At 35.7% G+C, this 24,733-nt stretch overlaps 1 protein-coding gene across 1 annotated transcript in view; it reads right to left on the bottom strand.

The window, feature by feature from the left end:
- ADAMTS19 (ADAM metallopeptidase with thrombospondin type 1 motif 19) overlaps positions 1-24,733 on the bottom strand; it is a 146,214-nt gene that overhangs the window by 27,446 nt on the left and 94,035 nt on the right. Inside the window, exons 11-18 of the mRNA XM_085323254.1 lie at positions 22,729-22,830; positions 19,604-19,734; positions 17,790-17,959; positions 14,147-14,274; positions 11,959-12,079; positions 9,941-10,021; positions 3,630-3,787; positions 2,563-2,716 (exon numbers count right to left, since the gene is read on the bottom strand). Coding sequence (XP_085179380.1) covers positions 2,563-2,716; positions 3,630-3,787; positions 9,941-10,021; positions 11,959-12,079; positions 14,147-14,274; positions 17,790-17,959; positions 19,604-19,734; positions 22,729-22,830 — 1,045 coding nt within the window. The remainder of the gene's footprint in view (positions 1-2,562; positions 2,717-3,629; positions 3,788-9,940; positions 10,022-11,958; positions 12,080-14,146; positions 14,275-17,789; positions 17,960-19,603; positions 19,735-22,728; positions 22,831-24,733) is intronic.

Below are 24,733 nucleotides of genomic sequence, written 5' to 3'. Positions count from 1 at the left end.
TAAGACCCCAACACTGAGAGAAGCTTGCACAAAAAAATTCACAGAAAATAAGTTTATCCTTTAACATAAAATAAGGAAAGGAATAACAAGTCCTGCCTTCCTATATGGCTGGAGTGTAATATTTCTGCCTGGTTTAGCGATATATTGGCAAGCACGGCCAACACTTAGCTAAAGGTGATCAGCACATGCACCATCAATAAAAAAGAGCTGTCAACTGAAGTAAAAAGGCCACATAACTGACCTGATCTGCAAGGTCATAATTTCAGAAGTTTGGGTATTGCTTGCTGAGACCTAACACATGTTCTTTTAGATATAGCTTGCCTTGATAGATGGCTTGGAAGCTGGTATCTCTTGAAGCCAAAAGTGGTTAGAAATTAATGTAATAAGATCTAATTAAATAATAAATAAATAATAAATAATGTAATGCAGAATTTAATGTCATAGCTACTATAATTACTGACTTGTAATCAGACTGCTGCATAATCTTTTGAAAACTAACAAGCTTTGAATTAACGACTTCACTTAGTAGAAAATGCATTCCTTTGTTCCTAGGGTTAAGTCAGAACAATTTACCTTTACCTAGCAGTTTGCTGACAAACAAGGTGCATGCAGGAGCAAGACAGTGTTGAGAATGCTCTGTCACTAGTGGTGAGGAACCTTCCCCTTGGTAAAGGGGCAGAAAAGTTATAAATATGCATTATGTGTGTAACCACAACTGACATTTTGCACTGCATTTGTGTATGTGAGAACACATGCAACTAATCTATCGTATACAGCATTTGATATGTTTGACATTTTTTTCTGCATTCACATATACATGTGTGTATTCACATTCTCTCCCATGCACATACACAAAGAAAGCTTTTTCTGCAACAAAGAAGGTCATAGATGAGTTACATATATAAACATGCACAAAACCACACAGCTTCATCAATAGTTTCAGCCTGACATACACTTTAAACATTTAAGGAAAACATGCTGATAATTGTTATAGTCATTAATCTGATTCATCAAAATATTGATGTTAAAAATTCAAATGCAAACATTTACACAGGGTACAAGCTGTAACATTTTAATTTTGTTATTGTTTCATACAAAACCCGAGAATTAACAGAACAGCTTAAATTATTCTGTCTAAAGTAAGAAATAAACTTTAACTTGTTCTTCAGAATATTCAGTAGTTCAGAGTTAGAATACCTTTTATGGAACTTCGTACTAACTCAACTATTTTAAACACTAAAATTAACAAAAAAAAGAAAGCCGGTTACATCAGAAAAGTATGATCAATAAACATTACAATGAAACAGTTAAACATATACAAAAGTATTAATGTAGAATAAATTACCATCACATTGCATTTTAAGGGTTTTTCTAGACAATAGGTAACCTCAGAAACATCTGAAGCAAAGGAAGGAAAGATTGTGGCAACATTAAAATTATACCAAAAATATTTCAGGAAATTGTAAAAAGCATGAATATTCCAAGTGAATATGAGTGCTCCACTAAGAATCAGAGGATGCTACTTGCACCACGTACAAAATACCTTCAGGGAAGAAGTTTTCTTACCAAACCACAAAAGGCATGTTTATGGAAACTACGGCAATCTGTCATGACACCAGGATTGTTCACAGAATCAAAGTCGCTAGAACACTGTGTTCTTTAAACCGCTGTTAAGAGAAAGTAAAGTGTTTCCAGGCTTTCCTATTCAATTAGAAGGTGCACAGCAATTTTCAGGACTGCTGATCAGAAAAGCTACAATTATCAAGACTGTAAAGCACGAAAGACAGATACCAAAGACCAATACAGTATTCACAGCTTAAGTCTCAGTACTCAAAGCATTAACAGATCTCTATAGGTTGCATTCATTAAAAATTCAGTGTTTTTCCATTGTAATAACCTTCTCTAGTAACCGACTTCTAAACAGCAATTTTTAAGGATTTTGTTAAAATAATATTGTTTATATTCCAATATCTGTTTTTGTGCCTGTAGTTTGTTTTTCCAAATGCATACTTTAATGGTTTATAAGCATAAACATGGGAAAAGTATTGCATCATCATATTAATATCTGTTGTCACAACATTTATTCCACATGTTTTTGGATTACGCTCAACTCACGTTACTAATTGTACATAGTTGATCTGAGAGTGCGGTTCAACTTTTCTGTAGTTTGAAATGACTTTGCAGATCATTTATCTTCAGCGGTTTCAAATACACAGTGAAATACAAATGCAATGAACTTTCTGCTCCTGTTCTAACTCTTGCACTTCCTTTTCTTCTTGGAAACTGTGTTCTTAATTAACTTTGTTAATCTAGATTTCATTGCTTCATTATCATTTTTGCCTACTTACTTTATTTAGTTTGCATGTTTTCCTATGGCTATCGTTATTCTTTTGATTGGGAGGCATGAGATAGAAATACGTGCTCCATCATTCTTTAACTACCTTAGCCTACAAGCTGCAACCATGACATTATTATTAAAAATGATACAATGATAACCAGTGACTCAAATATTAATACACCACATGTGTTTTAATTGCCATATGCACGTATGCATATATTTACCTCCACCACAAACAGCATCACAGTCCTCCCAGCCAGAATGAGTCCACATGAAAAGAGGTTCAGGTACTTTAGAGCTCTGATTCTCAGGAAGAGGATCCAGTGGGATTGTGTATTCATAGTGTAGGCCATAACTCTGGTCATGGAAAAGTAGCACCTGCAAGATACAGGGAATGAAGACCCACCTGCACAGCCACTGCTTGAAGACAGACTTGGACCTGTGAAGAAATAACCTGAAGAGCACAGCAGAATGAATTAATGCTCTATAGAGCAATGATGCTTTTGTAGAAGTAATTAATGCAAGTGACCAACTGTGGACAATGGGAAAAAAAATGATCTTAATCTATAGATAAAAGAGGTCTCCTTAAGAAACAAACAAATTTAACCAGCAATTTAGAAAACAATCTTCCCTATGGTTTCAGTGTTCTTCAGTAAGCCAGATCTTGTTTTGACGTATATCATATTTCAATCTATTTTAGATGGATCACAAATCCTTACACTTGAAGAATTCTGAATTGTGAAGTATTTCCTCATCATCTCTCCCTCTTTCTATCTGGTTTTGTCACTGTGGCTATGAACTTTTCCTTCCTTCTACTGAAAAGCATTACAACTCCACTTCTTCATAGAGAACATGATGATTACAGCCCTGAAGGGTGATGATGTGCTATGGTCAGCCAATAGAATAAAACATTCATATCAGATGCTTTCTAACTCTCTCCTCGAGCTGCACATTAGCCTTTGACAAAACTTGTAGTAATGCAAAGACTCTGAGGCTTTCCATCCCACTTCAACAACTTATTATTATTGGTTTTATTATTAGTTGTTATTATCATCCAATAACTGGATATTATTTTCATTGGATCTTAGAATTGTTACTGGATATTACATTATTATAACAATATATTAGATATTATTATTATTGGATTTAAATAGTATTTTTAGGAGTGGGCTGACAGATCAGCAGGTGTAACTTATATAGCTCTCACTACCTTAAGAAGCCTGGAAAAAATATTAGTTACCATGCATTATTATTTGAGTTAGATTAAACAAACAAACAAACATTTTCATACCAATAAATGTAAAGGTGATGTTGTGGGACCTTTGGCAGATATCTTCTCCCAGAGACCTCTCCGAACATAATGGACAGTGGTCCCAGCAATGTTAAACGTTCCTGAATGCTCTATCTTCCAGTCACTATTGATTGACTGTTTTCCAGCATCTCGAAGAGCTGCAAAAATATATGAAAAAAGACCAACATAAAAGCTGTCTGTCCAGGAGCAATTTTGGCCTCCTCTTCCTTCCCATTAATTTAATGGGTTGATGAAATCACATGACCCTATTTGCAAAGATACTTGTTGATTTTAACATACACACACTTCAACAGGAACATGCTTTAAAAACAGTTTCTGGAAGGAATGCTTGGCAAAAACATGTGCTTAACATTAACTGCAATTAATATCAGTGTCTTCACGCCTACAGAGACTGGCAGCCTCCAGCATAATTCATGATCTGATCACTGAATTAATCAGATTAAGAGAAAGACACAACTTTATTTCCTGTGTCTTGTATAGATCACAGAAGTGACCACTCTGGGAATAAAGAATGATTGTCTTTCTCTTAATCTCTTTACTTTTCAGTAAAGTCAAGTAGCTACAGTCCAAACACTGAGAACACAATCTTTTACATTAYTTTTTATAGTGAACTACAAATTGACTCCCTTCTGTGAAGAAACTATAATTTTATTTTAKTTTAGTTAGCTTAGTTTAGAATCATGTCTGAAATAATCATGTGAAGTAAAATATACTTGAAGTCACCTTCTGGGCAAGAAGTTCTACACATTCCTCTTCATTGAAATTGCATGTTTGGCATCAGTCTCTTGTAAGAGAACCTCAACAGTTTAAGCTTTGTCCAAAATTTCTTTTTTAAAGTTGTAAGTTAATGTGAGTCATTCCCGTAATCAGCTTTCTCCTATTCATATTTATACTGTTATGTTTTGTTTCTATGGGAAACAATGGCAATAGGTCTACGGACTGGCAGAAATACAACTGTATGAGACACTACTGATGTGTGCCACTACAGCACCGTGTTAGATGCTAAGACTATAAAACCCATCAACGCCGCTGAACAGCCCCGTGCTAAAAATAACCAGTCATTTTACAAGATTCAGAAACTGGTACTTTAGATTTAAGGATTTTATTATTTAATGCTAACCAAGTTCCATTTAGAGGTTAAACTGTAGGGGACAAGCACTCTCCCCAACAGAGAAACAAAACAAATGCATCTGCAAGTGCCGAGGTCCAGTTGAGTCATGCTGCTCAGATGGAGCTGCATCCTCTCCCTGGAGAGCAGTGGACTCCGCAGAGTCCAGTCTTTAAAATGAATGTATATGCTACAGCACGCCTATGCATGCAAGGGACTGGGACCCTGGCCCCAGCACCCCCATAAAACAGAAGTAAGCCCCTTCTTGCACATTCTGCTCTCTGATGCCCCACTGGAGCCACAGAATTTAGAAGAGGGAAGAAAGGGTGTCCTTGTGCCTTAAAGCTAGGCTGCAGTTCAAGCAGTCTAGGTTCTGCTCCTGACTGTCACAACCCATCCTGTGAGCAAGCTACCAGAGTTTTCCTGCACTCCACACCACACCAGTCCGCTCAGCTTACAGAAAAGGATGAAGTCCTCTACACAGGAACACAATGCAGAAGGAAAACTTAGCATGCAAGCGTAACACTCAAAGATTTTTTTTTCCCCCTCAAAAGTTCTTGCAAATAAAAGGAAATAGTTAGGCCATGCTGCTTAGTTTTTGTAAGTGGTATCTACCATTCCAGGCTAAACTAATTATGGCACCAATTTACAGGTGCTCACCTACAGTCATATCTGTAATCTAATGGAAATCATGGACTAGTAAGACTGCTTACAGATAAGTAAGTGTTATTTTTGTTTGTTATATGGCAATGCTCAGACATATAATGAAATTATTTCCCAAATTAACTTTAATTCAGAGAAAAATACCTGATTTATCTGCCTATTTCTTAGTTATGTGTTTTCATTCACAGCTTTGCTGACCTGTTTGCACTTACTTTATCCTTTTTATTTCACAGAACAGCAGCACAAATTCTCTTAATATCAACTACAGTTGCATGAGAATACTAAATTAATGGTGTATACATGTGCATGTGTAAACATATAATCTGTTGCATAATTCTATGCAGACAGGAAACTTTCTAGAAAAAAAATCTGAGATACACGCTACAGTACGCACATGCAAAAATATACTGCTAAKGTTTATGTGTATAGATAACTTATTTGCATGTGCTAAGCGGATAATTTAAGTGTGCGACTCCATTTAGGTATCCATCTTTGCTCACATTTTGGATTAGACTTTGAAACTGTTGTGATCATCCCGGTGAACAGAACTCTGAACTTCAGTTTTAATGACTGTGAAGCAAGAGCTGATTTATATCAATTTTCATTCTGTCTTCTCCTGCTTTGGTAAAGTGAGATTTCAATAGACATTTCCATCACGCTTAAACACAACTTGAAGAAAATAAGATTTTAATCTCTTAATTCTGGATGTTTTCTGAAATGTGTCGCTCAGCTGTTGCCAGTTGTGTGGCTTTGCACTCACAAACAGTGATGCTGGGGCACCACAGTTCTCTTGATCCCAATATTTGAGTCAACAAAAAGGAACAATAAGGGATAGTAAAAAGACTTCATTAACACACTAAAATTAAACAAAAAATGTGCACAATCTTATCCAGCTGAAAAATAATTCAAACTCACACAAGACTTGCTTGAATTTGGCAGCTTGGCTTGTATTATAAACTACCCTTTGCCAGATGCACTGCTGACAGCTTTGAAAGATATGAACTTAACTGCAAATGCTAAAGAATGCRTATTTGTTTCATCTGGATGTAAAATTGTTTCAGAAAGTTTTACTTATTAACAATATTATATGGCCTTTTATATATGAAAGGAGGTCAAGTTTAGTCTTGGGGGATTCTGTTCCCTGGTGTGGGACCAGGACATCAACTGTTTTCCCTTGAACAACTTATAATTTTTATAATCTAAGGACTTTGTCCAAGATATTTTAAAGCTGTTAGCTTTTTCAGAAATTAGGATTTCAAAACTTTGTATACTTTGTTAGATTCACTTCTGCTTTCCCACCCCCCCCAAATACATGATATATATATATATATATATATATATATATATTTTTTTTTTAACTGGAAAACATATTTCAGAAAGGACACCAGATGAGAACACAGCACAATTACAAACTCGACACCTATAATGGATTCAGCCATTACAGTCATGCAGTGTTAAACTGCAAACCTCCACAGGGTCCACACCTCTGAAGTAGATCGACCACACAGTTGAGAATAAAGATACAGTTAATCCACTTCTGTATTCTGGCTGAAAACAAATTATTTCTCTCTCTTATCTCCAATTAGCGCAGATCAAAAGATTACAGTTTTTTAGACTGTATAGTTACATAGCATTAATCATTCTTATTAATCATTAYAGGCTGGACCATATCATGACATTACAAAATCGTAATAAAATTACATAACTCTAATCTCAAACCCTCCTGTATCTCTCAAAAAAGAATACTGTAAATGGCTTTTCTGTGTCTTACATTTAGTTTTAAAAATAGAAGACAACTGTAACACCAGGCAACTATAAAGAAAATTTTTTGAAGCATAAGACAATGAATCAAGTCTTTGGCCAACACAGTTTTAAGCTGACAATGTTACAACTCTTAAGTTTACTTCTTGAAAATGAATCTCAAATTTCTTCCTAAAATATTGTGGTTTAGCGCTGAAATTGATTAAATATTTACTTTAGGAAATATTCTCAAATTAAATAACAACCTGCTTTCCCCTCTATATTACTTCAAATAATTTCTATTCACGAATACTCTGCCAAAGAAGGAAGAATCACCAGCTCRTATATCTTCTCTTATACAACTTAACTAGGGAACACTAGCCAATGTTTGGATAATTCACAGTAAAAACAAACAAACAAACAAAAAAGATTCTGTAACTCTCAAATCCATGAAGAAATCCTGCAAGGATGACAGGAAGGGAGTCTGCWTCCCGGGTCACCTGCACTCCCACCTCCCCAAAAGGAAGACGAGACAAGGACAGACCTTGGCAGCTGCATCGACTCAGAGGCAAGCTGCACCTCGCCTCCTTTCCTAGGACACCAGAGCTGTTACTGGGGTGTGTGTTGATAGATCTTKGGTAAATCTGAGGTGATCAATCAGTCCATAATGCTAAAGACGTGGACTGTGGTTTTATTAATCTACTTACCAGCATCATGGCAATTTCTAGATCACAGTGATGCTGCTTCTTACCACCACATAAATTCAGAGAAGAGCGTTTTATTCTTACTACCTGCAAATTTGACTTACGTAATACAAAAGGGATCAAATTTTCCATCAGTTTAAATTATCTTCTACTTTGAAAGCCACAGCTGTTATTGGAGGCTGGATTACATTGTGTTTACAGCTATATCCTTAAATATACAATTACATAATGAGCTACATTATTTAAAAACTTTAATTATAAAATACATAGAAGAAAACTAGCTAAATAGAAATCCTGTTGGCCTGTATACTGATTCCTTTAGTTCTCAAGTACAGAAATTCAGAGAGCAAAGTACTATATAGCAGACAAYTAGCACAGAGAACTATAAAAGAGAAAACAACCCAAAAATATGGGAGAATTCAATTTGCATTATATTTCATATTTTAGATACAGTGCTGAACATTAATTCCAAGCTGAAAGATTTATGCCTTCTCCACAAAACTTGCAATACCGTTCCATTCTATTCAGATTTTTATGCTTTCAGAAGAAATCTCCTTCAACTGAAGTTATTATCTGATAATAATAATAAAAAACAAAACAGTAACAACACTATTTAATTCAAAACATTGCAAGAGAGCTGTTCTGCCTTCCCCAAAAAGGCTAAACAAAAAACATCGCAATGAAATCAGATTCTCACTTAAACTAACATTATTTAACTAAATTAAGCAAGGTAAAATTAAATTCCCAATTAGATAAGAACCATTTTTTTGACTCTGGTAGTTAGAACATTAAAAAAAAAGAAAATAAAGAAAAAAAAAAGAAAAGAAAAGAAAAAAAAGGATATCTGAGAAAGTCCTGCAAGTTACTTSGTGAAATTATATGACAGGCATAAAAAAAGGATTAAATTCTTTTGTCTGTGGTAAGGTAAAGGAGGAATCATTTTGGYATTCACAAAAAAAGAATTAACTTCCTTAAATACAACTCCAACATTTGTTTATTTTTGCTTTATTAAAAAGTACTTCAACTGCCCCCTTATCATAATAAACAGATACTCTCCTAAATGCACTTACATCCCACAGCAGTTATTGGGGTGTCATRAAATAATCCAGAATGCTTGATCCCCTGAGATAGCAGCAGCACTCACGATGAACTAATCATATTGTCACCCATTGATAATTTAAGATGACATAATTAAGACTCATCAGCTTCAACCTTCTTTCCATTAGAGTACAAAGAATGCTTAGGTTAAAAGTTTCTTAAAATGTAGATGCTCCTTATGAGCAGAACTAAGAATGGTGATCAAACCAGGGGACTCTTCATTCTGTTGTCCTATTTTTAATACTGAGTCCCTCTCATTTTAAACTCTAACAAATGAACAGAACAGGACTAGTTATGACATTTCAGATATTAATTTAAAATCCCCCTAACTATAATAACAACTAACAACTTTAGAGAAGTTTTAGATTTGACTAAAAGAGGAAAAACTTTTTTTATCAGTGAAAAACAACTTCAGGTAAACTGGAAAATCGGAAATTTTGATTTTGAATAAATTTGTCCATGAAAACATTCAGAAAATTTGAAATAATGCAAACAATAAATAGTGTTCTGTGTTCTTCAGTCCAATATTAAAAATTCTGTTGACTTTGCTAGTAATGTGCTATCTGTTGGACAGACTAATTTTATGTTGACTGACTGCTGACTGCAAACTAAACTAAAAAAAACACAGTTTTTTTTTCATTTTCCATAGAAAATGTTGAAAATATTCTAACAAAATATGCAGAATTTTTCCTAAACCATCTAAATGTATTCCTTGAAACATTCTACAAATAAAAAAAAAAGCATGGCACCATACTGTTTTCACTGTGTTTAAAATGACAGGCATTTTTGAACAAAAGTTCAAAAAATAAAAAAGTGCCACAGCTGCTCTTTTAGTCTGTCACTTTTATGAAATTTCTTTAAATGTTCTTCTGAAAGTCTTCCACTCGCAATTTCGTTTAATCACAAAAGCCTGTGATTAACTCTGSCACTCTTCAGTGTTGACTCAGATTATGAAGACCAAACCATACAAAGTTTACCTAAATAACTGTGAGCAGGTTTTTCTTCCACAACTTTGATTCTCCTTGCTCCTGCAGGTATCACCAAAGCTTCCACATAACCTAAGTATGAAACCAGATGTCCTGAGTTAAATATAAGCATACAGAAAAGTACTTCTAGCATTTTTTTCATTTATTCTTCTCTGTTTTGCTTTTAAAGTATAATGTTATACTCTGTCTGACAACGGTTTGAGGGTCTTTGCAAATGATGTCAGTTATTAGCTTTGACACAAACTATGTAACTCTACTATGTGTAATATATATGCCATGATATACAGTGAACAGAGTGAAGTAAAACATAACAAGAGTTAATGGGGCTAGGGAACAGGCAGATGAAGCTGTCTCCAGCCAAGCACAGTTTTTTGTCATTACCACCACTGGATGACCACAAGAGAATGCCAGCTTCACTAAGCATGAAGAGCTAAATGACACAAAGCTAGAAACCAAACAGCCCTCTGGTTTTTTTTTCTTTCTTTCTTTTTTTTTTCTTTCTTTTTTTTTTTTTTCCTTTTTTTTTTTTTTTCCTGGATGGAGGTCCAAAAAAGATGATTGTCTTCCAGCTCCCTCTTGCTTTAACACATACAATCTCTGTTTTGAATGGCTTGAACTTTTAAGTATAATCACCATATATTTGGATTTCATTAAAACTGCATTTATAAAATGTGGGATTAAGAAATGCTGTTGAGTCATTTGCTTTAAGTAAGAAGGGGTGAGAAGGCAATGCAGGCAAAAAGTTACATGCAACCAGGAATGTTTATTAAGAAAATCAAATTTCAGATTATTTGGTTGGACTTCAAGAGGAGGATAGTAAAATAAAGTTTTATTCTTTGTAGTTACATAACGTTATATTACAAAATACTGAGCACTTACAACACCTTGTCTATAAACCTGACTTTAACATAGTATAGTTGCCAGGCAACATTGTTTTTCTTTAATTTCCTTAAGAGCTAATAACACTTTCTATGTATTGCTGATAATCAGCTTCTGGAGAAGGAAAAGCAGTTGTGTTTAGATGGCAGGGCCAGTGTATTATATACCTGCACAGAACCCTGAATAAAACCTGAAAAGTATTGATGTGTTTATTTCAGCTATAAAAGAAAGCTAAGACATTGTAATTTGTACTAACAACTACCTTCTCTGTACTTTTTGTAGCTGGTATCTTTTTTCTATACTGTCTTCTTCTAATTGTATTACTTTGTGGTAAGTGATGTACTCACAATCTTGAAATTCTGTAAATTTTCTAGCAAGAAATTGAAGGTGTAATGGCAAATAAATCCCCCCAAAAAATGTTCCTTCAAAGATGAGACTGTTCTTGGGGAAAAGGTATATAAGGCATATGAAGAACATTGTTAGGATCTCAGTCCTCTGTTCAGTCAACACAACTGTACTGGGGCCAGTCAATTCAACTCAAGCRAAGAACAAATTGCAGGACCTTGAAAATCTACTGTTCATTCTGCATCAGAAAATCTATTTGGTCTTTATAATATGTTATTATAAGTATAAAAGAACAAATAATAAAAACATATAAGATTGCTTCTTGAGACGTTTCACTTTATATTCACCTACTGCCTACTTGTTTAATGACATTTCTGCAGGTAACAGATCATAATTTRAGTATTTATTTTGAAGAATACTAAATGAATCTAAATACTCTAAAAATATATAGCCTATTTACTCAAAATATAAATTTCACTTCCTAAACTTAAACAAATGCACCTAAGATATAATGTGCTTCTTACTAGAAAATAAATTAGGTAATTCCTTAACTTAACATCTAAGGAAAACAATATGATTTTAAAATATGTTTAAAAATATTCATGCATCTTATCTAAAATATTGAACATATTATCATGGTAGACAGTAATTTTAAAAATTTGCTCTGTGGCTCTGAAATTGCTGAGAGGCACTGTATCATTAAAGGAAGCATAGCATGCTTTCCAGGGCTCAATGTAGTCAAAACATTTAATGGTTTTCCAAGTATTCGAAATAAACAGATTTACCTGCTCCTCTGGTGTGGTTAAAATCCCCCTTAATAACTTTGCATGACTTTCCATTACCATTGCACACACCACAATGATCTTCACGAGCCAAAGATCCTAATATGCCATCACAGCCAAATTTCTGCGGGAGAAGAAAATAAAGCTTTTGAAAGACAGCCGATGATTGTCATAAAGCTCCCTTTCCCAGTGCCATTTCACCCTTTTGCAAGACACCTGACCAACCTGGTCCAGCTTCGAAGCTAGCCCTGCTCTGAATAAGGGACTAGATTATGTCTGGAGATCCCTTTCATTCTAAATTATTCGATGATTTTACGTAGATTACTTTGCTCACTCTTTCTATATGGCTGGCCAAATCCAGAGCTGCTCTCTAGCTGCCCCATGGCATTTCTGAACCACGGTACAACACACCCAACGGCCCCCCTGCTCAGAGAYGGCAGCCTGCCTGACTCCAACGCTTTCTGCTCAAATTACAAGAGGTTCATTGCCAATCCCGTAAGGGTCCAGTGCCATCTGACACCAAGTCAGTTATGCATCCCATGTCTTATTTTGAATAGAATATAAACATATCTAGAACACGTAAATACAAACTATTTCTGTGCTTTACAAAAAKCATTTATAAAAATGCAAGAAGCATTTAGCTTAAAATAAATAGCATTTACTCAAGCATCCTTCAATTACCATGTAGATGTATTTCTATCATTAAAATCACTACTAGCTTCACAACAGAAATGTTTACAGTTAATACTGTATGTTGGCCTAATACAAAATAAAACCTTCTGAAGTCTAAAAGAGTCATCACAGTGTAATCTTGTGCACCCTATAAATGCATCTGATGAAATCCGTAAAACTCAACTCCATTTGATAAGTGGTGAACATAAGGCTCGGTTAATGAGGAAATAAAGAATTCCCACAAAAAACAGAAATCATAGTCTACCAGCAATTTGCTCATCTCCAAGCACGTGAAGATTGTTACTTCATGTTTAGCACAGAATTTTTACTAGTGTTCTTTGAATTAAGAAAAGGAAGAGCAATATAGATTTGAAATAGTTATTATGTTAGAAGTACACAAAGGGCTGCATATCCAATATGGCAAATCTGCAAAATTTACATTCGTAACTCTAAAGTTGTAATTCCAAAAGTTTTTGTTCATCTGTTGTCTAAAAACACACGCTAAAATATGGGAAACCTTACAATTTAAATATTTAAATTTGATAAGCACTTCTCAATGCATCCTGATGTGCCAAGAACCCAATTTAGTCTTAATCTGGGATCTGGCTTGGGTCTGTTTCATCCTTGTTAGCCAATATTCACTGAGACAAAATGCGAAGAGTGGACGATAAACAAAAGATATTTTTTCAGGAAAAACGGGGTATAATCCACCTTTGAGATTAAATCTGCAAATGTTACATGACAAGCAAAAGTCCCAAAGGTATACTTGTTGCATGTACTCAGTCATTTGAGAAAGGCTTATTTGATATACATGTATGTTCAAGTGTACAAATACATGCACACATGCATATTTAAGTTAATTTGCTAAAGTTATTATAGTATCCAGCAACACTGTCAAAGGTTTATTTATTTATTTATTTATGCCAGATCCAACATGTGCCAAGACAAGTAGACCAAGGGAAAAGAACCCTGTGGAACTTCCTGTGGAAGAGTTTCCATAGGAAGCACTATTAAAGTGGCGAGAGAACTTCTATGAACCAAATCAAATCCAGGGACCACGAAGTAACATGATGAATAGCACAAGCCTTCAGATTTACTCATCTGTGATGCAGCCCCCTTGATCCCGGTTTACTGAGATGTAAAATTTTGTGCAAGTGAAAAAGGCAGAATTAAACATACATATGCACACCCCATGGCAAGACTCCCCAAGCTGTTGAAAGCTAAGGCTTCCCCTAGAAGACAGAATCAATTACAGTCATCCTTCACTCTGCTGCAATTTGTTACAATCATCCTTATCAGCACAGACACACATTCCCCAAGCTAAACCTTCAGTTGCTTCATGTACTGTATTGCATGGAGTGAAACGAGTTTAAAAATATTTCAGTACACAAAAAGCCAGCCAGTCTTGGTTATGCCTTTTTCAATATTTTGTCAGAGAAGTAATACATATGCATAACAAATTTATGCACCTGCATCTGTGTGTGCATATGTATGCTGGCGCTAAAGAAGGAATTCGTACCTGGCATCTACCATTTGCACAGATATCGAACCCATGCTGGCCGCAGGAAGTCCCATCCATCACCTTTTCTGTTAGGAGAACAGGTTGATCCTTTCCAGTTGGAGAACAGAATAAGGCACATGGCTTTTCTGTAGTAGGAATTGATGAAAGAAACATTAATTAATACAATTTATATTAATTATATTCACAATAAATCAATAAATGCAAATTAGCATTTTAACTATGCATTATTACAAACAGGATTTCAGAACTGGTGCTTGCTTATCTGTGTGGCACGAAGTTATGTTAGTATAAGTTATCTTAAGAAAAGCAAAAAAAAAAGAAAGAAAAAAAGCTTTTGATCCTTTTATCATCTGTTTGAAAAAGTTAAGTTCTTTTTCCTGCTAGAACATACTTGCGCTATAAACTTGAGCCTACATAATACTCATGTCATGTTCATTGTTACAATTAAGAGTATGCACATTACAGCTGTTGGAATATTTTGGTTGTAATCTATACTTTCATTCTACTATACTTTTGGCAGATCATAAATACTAGTTAAAAAAGAAACTTAACACTTTCCAGATTTTCTAACTATGCAGGTCAAAGAGAAAAAAAAAATGAAGTGAGTGAAACACCCCAAGAAGAAAAATATATGGCTTTACAAAGTCCACATTAAAAAAAAAAAAGACAAAAACTGAGCACATTCTTTCTAACATCATTAGCAAGGTCAAGCAATTTTCTACTATGTTTCTGAAACATTCTGCAAATCACTTGTAATTTCGAAAAGAATAAAAAGGTAATCATATCAAAAGGCTAATTTTTTGGATCCCTGATAGTTCTCTTTTATAAATAATGGTGTTTGCTCGACCACTGCTGAGGTAATTATAAATAAAATAAATGAAGTCTCCTCTCAACAGTCAATATAGAGTTACATGACTTTTTCGTATCTTTACTTATTCACATGCATACTGGCTCAGAACTTCTTCCTAAATCTTTTATAGATTTTGAAAGTATAATGGCAATTCTGAACTTAAAACTGATTTCCCTGGGACACAATCTACGTCACTCTGACTTCATACTTACTTCCAGATAGATTCCTAAAGTGTGTTTTATTAGTAAATTATACAGTTCCAGGAAACATTCGAGGGCCCTGGAACTGCCTACAMAGTTAAATGGTAGAAGTCTATAGCACATTTTTGGCCCACATCAACTAGCACTAGTTGCATTTAAAAATTGCCACCTGCAAAGGACCATTTCCAAAAAGTGGTTTGGATGTCACTACGCATTTTCAGAGCATAAAAGAGTTGAAAAGTATGGACATAGGTCTTTTGTGCCAGCTGACTTAAGCACAGGAGACTGGYCTGTGAGCATTTAACTTGCTAAAAYTGACCCAGCCTCTGGGCATCTCYAGGGGACAAGTGCAAACAGATGTCATCTYCCCTGCCAACACGTGAAGCCAGTCAGACACAAGCTATCCCCAGTTGAGGAGTGTGAGGCTCTGCCTGAGTTTGTGTCCTCTATACTCCTGTTACACTGCTTAAATAGTAATTGCAAAGTCACCCAATACCTCAAGAATAGCATGTATAGATTTTTTAAAGGAATGCCTTATCGAGACTTTGAACTTAAAAATTATTTTAAGAACACGGAGCTCAAAGAGACAAAACCCCAACAACACTGGGCAAYTTTTGCAAGTACATGGGAGTTATAACACTCAGAATACTTGCAATTAAAGAGATTGGGTTACCCACGTTCATTTTCATCATACAACTTTGTAGCTCATCAAATGTTGAACGCAGTTGACACTGCCTCAAAATTCTCCAGAAAAACCCTTAAAAGATAAACAATTCTGATTCKTTTTTATAATTTTTAAATAGGTATTTAACTTGTCTTCAGAATAAGTTCCAGATTACCCATTTAATTGCTACAATACTATTTTAGAAAAGGCAAATTTCAAGTCAAGCAAAATATGTTATGGATGAGTCTTTCCAAAGAGTCTAATCCTATTTAGGCCACCTCAAAAGTGAGATATTATCAGTATTTGATCATATGGTAATTTTCCAAATATCAATTCTGTATTATGAAGCATATCATACAAAGCAGTAACCACAGAGACAACTGCAGCCCTCAGGCTTGGCAGTAACAGACTACAGGATATGTCCTTTCAATACGAGCAATTTTGGACATGCTGCATTAGGGTCTTGTAAAGGCTAAGAGGGCAAATAATTAAGGGCTTAGGATCAATGTGTTTCTGCAATACTGGACCTCTTTAGCTGGTGTCCACTTTTACATCTTCTGAGGTGCACCTCAAGACAACAAGATCTCTCTGAATAAAATCAGATGAAGACAACCATCTACATTCCTTAGCGTGGCACTGGAGCATATCAGAGATTTTTCCATGGACAACTGAGGTATTCAAAGCCAGGCTGAAAGCCTTTGATCACTTACGATAAAAATTACGCATCTTGTGCTAGATCACAAGTTAGTGAAACATAAAATATCTGGAGAGAGTTCTCCTTCCTCTGAATACTAGCTAACATACAAGCCAAGTGAAAACTGGTTGACAAGTTTTCACTTTGGCACTTTGAGAATAAGCTTAATACAGAAAATATCCCTTTTTAGCTAGACATTTTAGAATAGTCTTGTGATAATACATTCCTGTCTTTCAGGACTCAGCAAAACAAACAGTTCTCTTAAAATCAATGCTTCAGGATAGTTGCTGATAATTTCYTTCTTGCATGAAATATAAATGGCAACAATAAACTACAACAATCTCACACCTTAAAATGTGATAGCGCTTACTTATAGTATTCCAGTGCCATTCTAGGCATTTCTTTACCACCAGCTGCTGATTTTTTTCTAATTGTTTTTTCATAACTTTCTGTTGGATTTTTGAATAAAACATAGTATCACAATTTAGAGAAAATTAATTTGAACGGCAGCTATTGTTCGTATTCCTAGCATGAACTTGAACAGAATGTTTTGGTTTTTAGATGTCAATATTTCATGCCAAATTTATCTTTGTAGGCATCACAAATGTTTGATACTACTATTCTCTTACTCGAGCACAGTGTTAAAGGCACAGTAGCTGAGCAACACTGGTACACTAAAATGTCAAGACTTTGCCTGCAGTAGCTGTCTGGATTTATAGAAAACTGACCCAACTGCAAGATGTGCAGTACACATGGATTTTTGCCAAAAGACAGTGGCAAGTATCTGAAATATTCAACTGTTAAATCCAAGTGCTTTTCTCCTTTTTCAAAAATAAATGCCCACTACAATACCCGCATTGTCTTTCTGGCTTTGCGGGTAGAAGTGTAACAGATACATGTATGCTTAAATACGTAGCATTCCTGTAGAAACCTATATTCACAAGTGACTTCATATTCTTTTCTGTTCATGTAAGACCAAAMTGACGTTAAATTTTAGTCAAATGCAGTCGTTACCTATCAAGAAGGATAAATTCAATAGGAATATGAAACAAATTCCAGAACATGTGAAAATAGCACTGGACTTTGGCAATGAAATAAAAATAGCTTCATAAAACTCTTGGTCTTTAAATTTTTTWAAAAAGTTTTTGCCATTTATTTCTTAATCAAYGGCAGTATGAGCTAGATATAAGACATACTATCAGATAACAACGTGGGAGATGGCATATACTCACCATCATCAATGACAGCCTGCCACTGGTGCACGTGCTTCTGATAGGAGGATCTGACACTGAAAGCCTGGCACTGCCAGTCCCTGAAGGCAGGCACGCCAGCAGGACAAGAAGGATTTTCACATATTCTGTACTGTACTGTGGGACCATGACACTCTACTTCAAGGCCTGGTCTAGAAAAGATAGCATAAATACCATGCACGTTTGTTGGCCAAATTTTGTCAAATTTGCAGCATAGTTTATTCATTCTATATATAAAGTCAGTTTAAATAACAGAATTTTTGTTGAAATGTAATATTAAGACATCACCCACAACAAAATCAAATTCACAAAACAAAACATGTTTGCTTTCTGTTTGGACCAGTTAAACTACACGTAAAGAGCCATAGATGCTAAAATGTACACTTAGCTCCGAAGAAGCACTAGAATTAGCAAAAGTGTTCAGTAAAGAGAACTTCAGCTGTGTTACTGATATGGCTCAGGTAATTTTTTCTAGCCTGACTGAGCCAAAGATGCTAGTGAAGGGATGCTTCCATTAATTTACATCTGCTGCCTCCTTTACAGGTGTAGTGGTATGAAGTTCAGACAATATACTTCGTTTTTTTTCTGGTCCATCCGGTTGTGCCTATGAGTACTAATGAACAAAGGCAAAAGAAAAATGCAGAAACTGGAGTTAATTATGGCAAACCTTGCTTGAAGAAATGAATGAAGGTGAAATTAAGACAGCCCTAAATTCAAGAATTAGCTTTCTGGTATGCAGTGGAAGTGACATTTAGCTGAGAGGGAATATGAAAGCATCCTGCATATCTGGAAGAGATTTTTCTGTTAGACTTGTTGCTTTTGTATAGTTATATCCATGTTTTCCTCACGTTTCCTTAATCAAGTTTTTCTATTTTGTTGCCTCTGCTTTTCCTTTTCTGTTTTTTTTGTCCCAAATCTGTTATATTATCTTTCATCTTTCTTTATTTTCCCTGTTTTACTTTATTACTTTCTAAAACCATCTATTCTACTGTATTCCCACTTCTCTTCCTAGTTTTCCTTCTTTTCTCTGTGTGTTAGTGATCTACGAAAGAGAAATATGGTATGGAGTAATTAAGAGGAAAGTATCTTCTACCTGACTACTGAGGTCCCTACAGTGAAATATTGGCTCCATGCAAGTCAATGGTAAGAACTCCCTCTACCCTCAGTGGCATGGGATTTTCATTTTCACAAGRTAAGAGTTTTATAAATTTTGTTTCCAGATATTCTACACATCAACTCCTGCAGACTGTTAGAAAGATCTCTGAAAAAGTTTTAATCCCTTGACCATCCAAATGAGAAATAAGAAAATTTTTTCCCGTAAAAAATTGAAAGAAGAGAATTATATTCTGGACACTTTCCAAGTCAAGAAAATCTAAGTGTTCTTCTTCTTCAGGTGAAGTGTGAAACAGAGGTTGTATCCTCCCATTAATGTTATCTAAGCTTTTGAGAACAGTAGAAATGAGGAAACTCAGTGTTTCCATGCAATACAGAAAAATCATTATGGTCTAAATGATAATTTCCTAGAAATCACATGTTCTGCTCTCATCATCCATTTACACGGACATGAAAAGCTTGTGACTCTTACTTGGTTGGGTAAAGCTTATAGGATCCATTTATAGGAAAACAGAAGATCCCAATCCTAAATAACTTTTCTCCTACTGAGTTTTTCAATATTCATAAAAATGAACTGCTTATGTACATAGCAATGGTGTATCAGCAGGTTACTGTACTTGTAAGAATCAGATTCTACTAAGAAAAATGGATGAACAGCAATGGAAACCTGAACTTGTTCTTACCCAGGGCATTTGCGCTGTCGACTGCTGACTCCAGTGTTGCAAGTTCGGCTGCAAGTGCTCCACGCRCTCCACTCCCCCTCCACATGCTCCGCAAAAGAGGTCCGATTGATACACTCGCCAGCCTTACACCACTAGGTCAAAATTCAGCTCTTAGGTAAATAAATCAAGACACATACCAAACAATTCACTGCTTTACAAGCACACACAAAGCCCAACATAAACATTTTGTTGAATGCACAGTCCTCATCTGAGTCAGGAATCTGTATTTGTATTGATCCCAGCAGTTAATTTTTCTGGACAAGTAAACGTAACAGCTAGAGACTCTTCTCTGGCTCTGCGGCCATGTAGTAGGTGCAATCCTGTCCGCAAGCTCGAGCTCAAGTTCATTCCCAGCACAGGGTAGCTACTGGAACAGCCGGCTGCAAACGGTCCCCAGACCAGACTGTCCCCTTCACTTGAGGCTGGGCACTGCCTAGAAGAGTGCCTTTGGGTCCAGCCCAAACCCATCGCAGGGATCAGCCACCGACTGACCTGTACGGATGATCACAACACAGCCTTCAGGGCTGTTCTCTGGGCTTCTTTSGTTTATTAGTACAGACATAGCCAGTGGGAACTGCACCGGCCAAGGATTATCCACATATAGTATGACCACTGTCACAGTACAAAGCTGTATTACAAGTTATMCAGAAAATTAGGCTTTATTCACAATTTGTATTCAAAAAGCAGAGGATGGAAGCCTGAGTAAGCTAGTTCTGAGAAAGTCAGTAGAAGTTCTGGCATTTATTTTTAAAAAAAGCCAGTTTATCAGCTCTATAACCCTATTCATATATATCATTTGCTGAAGAAACTACTCCTTCTTCTCATGTAAAAATTATCCAGTTAAAACTTATGTCCTGCAATCTGGTACATATCATCGTAATTCTTTAGAATAGTAGTACTTATCAACTTTCAGTAACTGAAAAGCTGTCTCGTGTATTATGAAATTTTAGCAATTGTAAAGCAATGCGGCTACAAAAACACAATGAACAATTAGGTTCATTGACATCAGGAATTTAACACATTTCTCTTTGCACTCTGAATTATTTGAATTACTGTTATTAATGAGTAAAGTGCCTGAAGAACTCTCATATTTCAAGCAAACCATGCCAATAATGCAGTCAATAAAGGCCTTTGTAACTTCTTACAATACCCTTCTGCTATTTGCAGTGTCTGTGCCAACTTCTTGTCTGGTGATCTTAAGTCTCACCTGCAGTTTCAAACTGGTCTTCACTAATCAATCTTCATTTTCTACCTTAAATTATTGCATTGCGATGATGGCATAATTATACCACCTTTGAAATTGGACAGTTGCACTATTATATTTGGATATGCAATCACAAAATACAGATTTTGTAACGCTTTTGGATGTTTCAGACTGAATGCTCATATTTATACATAGACAGTCCTACAGACACAATGCATATTTTATTTTTTTTCCCCAGAGAGAGGACATAGAGGCGGAGGGTTGCTTATAAATCCTCAACTTACAAAACAACTAAGCTGGAATGGGCTGAGCAAATGAAATTTCCATCACTCCTTAAAGATCCTAAGAGCGGAACAGAAGGCAACAACACTGCCTCTGCAACCTAAAGCAAAACAAAGCAAGTGACTTGTGAAATCCRAAGCTCTTCTTGGACAAAGTGAATAAGAAGAGTCCTTCCTAATCCACTGAGATGTTTCAATGATGCCTGCTTAGTTTTTTCACTGCTGGACATACATAATGTATTTCCGTAGCTTGTCATAAAGTTTAGTGAGCATTGGTCATTAGAGTCAATACTTCTTCTTACCCTCATTACTCCGTGTGAGCCTCCTGCATTATTTATTGCACACCAGCCCACTAAGCTCTACAATAAGAAAACACTGTTACCTTCCTCACAGACTTTCAAGGGGCCGTATCACCACCACATCATTATGCTCCATGARCATCAACATTTCTCTTAAGAATGAGTCCTATGCAATAAGTTGCTATTATCACATTTTGCAAGTGAATTAATGAGGCACAGACATTTTAATGAAAAATACACACTAATTTGTATACCTATTTGAAGATGGCTATGGTTTTACATTGGAAAATACCGGGTGGTCTTAGCAAGAGGTGTTGCTTCCTATTCCCTACCACAGGCATTTGCAGCTCACAGTCAAGAACATAACCTTTAACAACAGACAGTAAATCAGCCACACACATTTATCAGACTCGTAAGATTGCAGCAAATGTCATTGTCTTAGATATATGAGAATGAATAAGTCTATTTTTCTTTCGCTATGTAAAATGATTCTATCTGAACAATTCATTTTATTCTATTTGCAGTTGTTTGCTTTTTTAGCAGATGAAGACAGTCCTTGGTGAATGTAGTATGATTCATTGAGCAAATTATTCCTATGTGAAACTGTTGTCAGCATAATATCACGAAAATCTCAAGCATGTTCCACTCTGTAGTTTTTTTYACATGAGTTCATTTACTTTCATTTATGGTTATATACACACATGGYAGGGATTATTCAAACATGAAAGCTGCTAAAGGACATTTAACATAAGTCTGACTTCAGGCGACCATTCAGTTTGATGGTGTATTTTTAAGGATGTTTATCAAGCTTTTTGCTTTGCTGATACAGTATATATACACTGTATCTTTAACATAGTTTATCCTAAAGAGTTGTATCACAAATCTATGTTGATTTTTTCCATGAGACTATTTCTACTATGTCTTAAATCATAGCAGAGATCTTTATATCTTTGGAAACTTATGTTTCTGTTTACAATAAGCAGTGCAACAACGACATTCCATTCATAAGAGTACCAAAAATTGAACGAGTTTGAAATAAAACAGTGTAAGCACTAAAACATCTGTGGGTTTGGCTAACTTAGAAAATTTTCAGTGTTTGTAGGGAAATATACTCTTTTTCCTATCTCTCTCTCACACACATGTGTATATATATATATATATAAGCTGTGTTATTTTAATGATAAACAAAGTAAGTAATAACTTTAAAACAAGTGTAAAGACCTATTTAGCTATTTATTTGTGGTTGTTCAATGTAATCAATACTGCTTTGTCACTTCCACTTTAGGAAAACCAGTAACTTACCTTTCCAGAGTCACAATCTGTTCCATCCATTGGTGGGTCCAGTTTAGTTTTGCATTCTTTCTCACTTTCCACTTTACACCACAACCCAGTGCAAATGACATGCTGAAAAGACACACATACAGCTAAGAATAAAATCTGTTTTATGCAAAATGACCTCTTGCATTGAAAAGACACACATATAGCTAAGAATAAAATCTGTTTTATGCAAAATGACCTCTTGCATGTAATTCACTAACTTGTCATGAAGTTAGCAGCTTGGCCATACTGAAGTATGCTTAAAGATGGATTAAAATGCACAAAAAAAATCACAATGGGTAAATCCTACTTAGACTTTCATTGATCACAGACACACGGAAGAAGTCAAGCTGGTGTGCTGATAGAGTGAGGAAGAACTCCACAAGTCTCATCCTAGGGGTCACAATCCTTGTGTGCTCCAGATCTGACAAAGCACATCGGAACAATTTTGCTCCATGTTGTGAAGCTGCCACTGCACAGACACACTTTCCTGAGACTACAGTCAAGGCTGAAATGAAAGGCTGCTTCTGGTTATTAGCACACCARTTCAGGAGCCTGATCTGAGTGCTGAGAACCTGCAAAAATAGACAGGTGCAGAGGACATACCTCTTTTAAAAGGCACTTGGATTATTTAAAAAATGTCTTCATATTCATTCTTACTGCTTTTATTTATTGCTCATACATTTTGTGTGAAAAGAAGAAAACCAGCACTCGCACTAGCAATAAAAAGCAAGRTTTTAAGGTGAGTGCACTGATATGTGCAGTGACTAATGATTCTTTGTGCAGCTACATTGAACTATATTCTCTAGAGGTTTGGAAGAAACAGACAGACAAAAGACACAGGAAAAGGACAACAGGCTGCATTTAAAGAGAGAGAAAAAAAAGAAAAAAGCTAGAATGAAAACTGATGCTTCATAAGTATTAGTGCACTGACTCCCAACCTCTCCCATAGGGCATACATAGCAGTGAGGTTAGCATTTTACAGTCCCTCCCAAATGATCCCTGAGCTCTTCGGGCAATAAATTTCAGTTGGTTCTTCCAAAGGTTATTTAAACTGAAAAAGAACACGGAAGTGTCAGGATGGACTCATAGATGAGAATGAACAAATAGGAAAGATACTTCAGAAAGCAAATTAAAAGTTATTTTCACATTGAATATCCACCTTAGTCAGTCATATATTCACCTCACGACTGTTAAAACTCAGTTTTATTTTATCTTTGTACTTGACACATAACAAGTTTACAATAATTTCCTGAAAAAGAYAGAACAGATGGAAGTTTCATAAATTAGAGTGATTTTCCGAACACTTAAGTGTTGTCTTGCACAATCCAGAAAATATTTTTCTCGGAATAAGGCTTCTTTAAGACTTCCAAATGTCCCTTGCTCATATCATCCCAATGATTGCTGCTACCTGATGCTCTTCGAACAATATAATCCTCATTTCTCTCAGAATAGCTCCATAATTAAACAAATATGATATCCACAAAGAAAATGCAAAGTAAGATGACAAATCAGGTGTAAGTAGTTTTGTTGGGAGAAGGAAGAGGATAGACGAGAGGAGTCCAATCTGCAGCGAAGATGGAAAGAAAGGTGCTTATTTTGTCCATCCTAAGCATCAGAACAAGACGGTCTTATCTACTTCAAAAGAAAGCATAGCCTTGAAGCATGTTGGCTCATGAATGTCTCTAAATTCCCTTAGCAGCCTTCCCTAAGTCCCTCTAAAAAGCCCTCCTGCTCTCAAGTTGAGAATCAGGGCTTTGCTCCCCCTTACCTGGAAACCCCACGGAAGTGAACGGGGAGAACTGGGGCTGGGTCGTGGCCTCAACGTTACTGCACATACATTATGATTCCCCCCAAATATGTGCAGTAAYCCCAAAAAGGGGGCAGGAAGGATCCAGAGAGAGAGGGCGATGAAAGGTAAAAATCAGAAGGATTTCAGAACCCAGAAGACATGCTCTTTCTGACTGAAAGGGTTTGTGACATGAATAAG

This window comes from Rhea americana, unplaced genomic scaffold (assembly GCF_003343005.1).
Source record: "Rhea americana isolate MKP2758 unplaced genomic scaffold, rheAme1 scaffold_83, whole genome shotgun sequence".
Classification (NCBI taxonomy): domain Eukaryota; kingdom Metazoa; phylum Chordata; class Aves; order Rheiformes; family Rheidae; genus Rhea; species Rhea americana.
Note: the sequence above shows the minus strand (reverse complement) of the source record. Positions and strands in the feature narration are given on the sequence as shown.